Raw genomic sequence first — 1,973 nt, forward strand, 5'->3', positions numbered from 1 at the left:
ATTATTATTATTATCAATATTATCGTTGATATCCCTTAAATCAGAACTATAATATTATTATTACTTGGGTCTTTTCTGTTCTCCAGATCCCAAGCGTCACACTTCAGACCGGAGCCGACGATACCGAAAGTCTCTGATCGGATCAGGCTGCTTATTAATCATGCATAAGAACAAACTGACCCGAGCGGTCATGGACGGGGATGTGGCCTCTGTGACGTCACAGCTGACCTCCCTGGGCTCCATGGAGGACGCGAGTCGTAGACAGAAGACATTCCTCCACGCCCTAGGGTGTGCTGCTTCCAGCGGTCTCGTGGAGATTACTCGGGTGTTGGTGAACTTTGACCCCGAGTGGGCTCGACGTAAGCGGACTCGGGACACGCCCATTTTCCTTCTGGCTGCGATTCGGGGTCATTTGGAGGTCGTACAGGTTTTGGTAGAGTCAGGGGCGGATCTCGCGGTGATGGGGGCAGGGGGGAACACTGCGCTGCACGAAGCCTCGAGACTTGGTCATCTGGAAATTGTGCGATATTTGATTTCCAACGGGGCAAAAGTCAACGTGAAGAACAAAGACGGACACACGAGTTTGATGCTAGCTGCCCAATCTGGGCACGCTGAGGTGGTTCGTGTTCTGTTGGAAGAGGGAGAGGCGTGCGTACATGTGTTAACCAAGACAGAGGCAACGGCTCTCGAGTTTGTTCCAAACGACAGGGCAGACATAGTCAAGTTATTATGTCAGCACGGAGTGGACGTCAACCATAGAGATAAAGAAAAAGAAACAGCTCTAACCTCCTCTTTGAAACGACGAGGGAAAATGAGTCTTGAACTTTTGAACTGTCTTTTGTTGTACGGCGCAGATGTTAACATCCCCGACAGGCATGAACAGAGTCCCCTCCTGCTGGCTGTGTCGTGTAACGAGGAGGATGAGATCATATCCAGGCTCATAGATGCTGGGGCTGACCCGAACGCCGCAAACCGTAGAGGAACGACGCCCCTGATTCAGGCCGTGTGGCGGGATAGAAATAGGGTCATCAGACTTCTGGCGGAAGCCGGAGCAAACATGGACGCATGTGACCGCGAGGGCAACTCGGCTGTGATGATAGCGCTGTCCAGGCGTATGGATGTAGAGATTGTCTATCTTCTAATCGAGCTGGGCGTGGACGTAAACACCCGGAACCACGAAAACGAAACGGCGCTCAAGATGGCTTTCTCGTTGTTTGGCATGTCTTGGTTCGACCCTGCGTTGGCCTTGCTCCAAGCAGGAGCGAAACCACCTCTAGAGGACTCTGAAACGGGGACCTGGATGTTAAGACGAGCCGTCAGGCAGAGAGAAACGGATCTGTGTCTTTCCCTGATCGACTCAGGGATGAAATACACGCAAACCGTGCATGAAATCGTCGTTTACTCTCTGAGTGACGTGGTAGAGCGTATGCTTTGCAACGGAGGAGTTTGGCCAACCCTCAAAGTCCTAGAGTATGTTCCAGAAGTCTACGGTATGATCAATAGGCTTCCCAAAATCCTCAGGTCTACGCCCTTGTCGCCTTTACTCGCCGCCTTCGTGTTCAAGAACGCGCGTTTGGTCCAGGCATTTCTGTCTATCAGTTTTCTGAATGCCTTCGATCTCTCCTGGTCGCCCCCGCTGTGGTCAGCTCTGATGGCCGAGTTACAACGCAGCAGTGACGACGCGTGTGTGGACCTAGCCCTTACCCTACGATACCAGCCCTGGTCTCTGAGAACGCTATGTTTTGCCAACATTTCCACATGGATCGGGTTCGAGAACAACAGAGCTGACAAACTCTCCAGGACCGGTTTGCCAGTTTCTCTTCAGCGGAGTTTTATGTTCGAATCTCGGTTGAAAATTTCGGAACTTCCTCATAGTTCAGCATGATGAATAGTTGCTTTATTTCTTTTAATAAGGTGTTTGTAATTTGTGTGTGTGTATGTGTGTGTTTGTGTGTGTGTGTGTGTGTGTGTGT

General features: G+C 50.8%; 1 protein-coding gene across 1 annotated transcript in view; it reads left to right on the forward strand.

Moving 5' to 3' along the window:
* LOC101846593 (ankyrin repeat domain-containing protein 17) overlaps positions 1-1,967 on the forward strand; it is a 3,933-nt gene extending 1,966 nt beyond the window's left edge. Inside the window, exon 2 of the mRNA XM_005102307.3 lies at positions 87-1,967. Within this exon, the coding sequence (XP_005102364.1) occupies positions 161-1,885 (1,725 nt within the window). The 5' untranslated portion in view covers positions 87-160 and the 3' untranslated portion in view covers positions 1,886-1,967. The remainder of the gene's footprint in view (positions 1-86) is intronic.
* The last annotated feature ends 6 nt before the right edge of the window (positions 1,968-1,973 follow it).

Source organism: Aplysia californica, unplaced genomic scaffold (genome assembly GCF_000002075.1).
Source record: "Aplysia californica isolate F4 #8 unplaced genomic scaffold, AplCal3.0 scaffold00320, whole genome shotgun sequence".
NCBI classification, from domain to species: Eukaryota; Metazoa; Mollusca; class Gastropoda; order Aplysiida; family Aplysiidae; genus Aplysia; species Aplysia californica.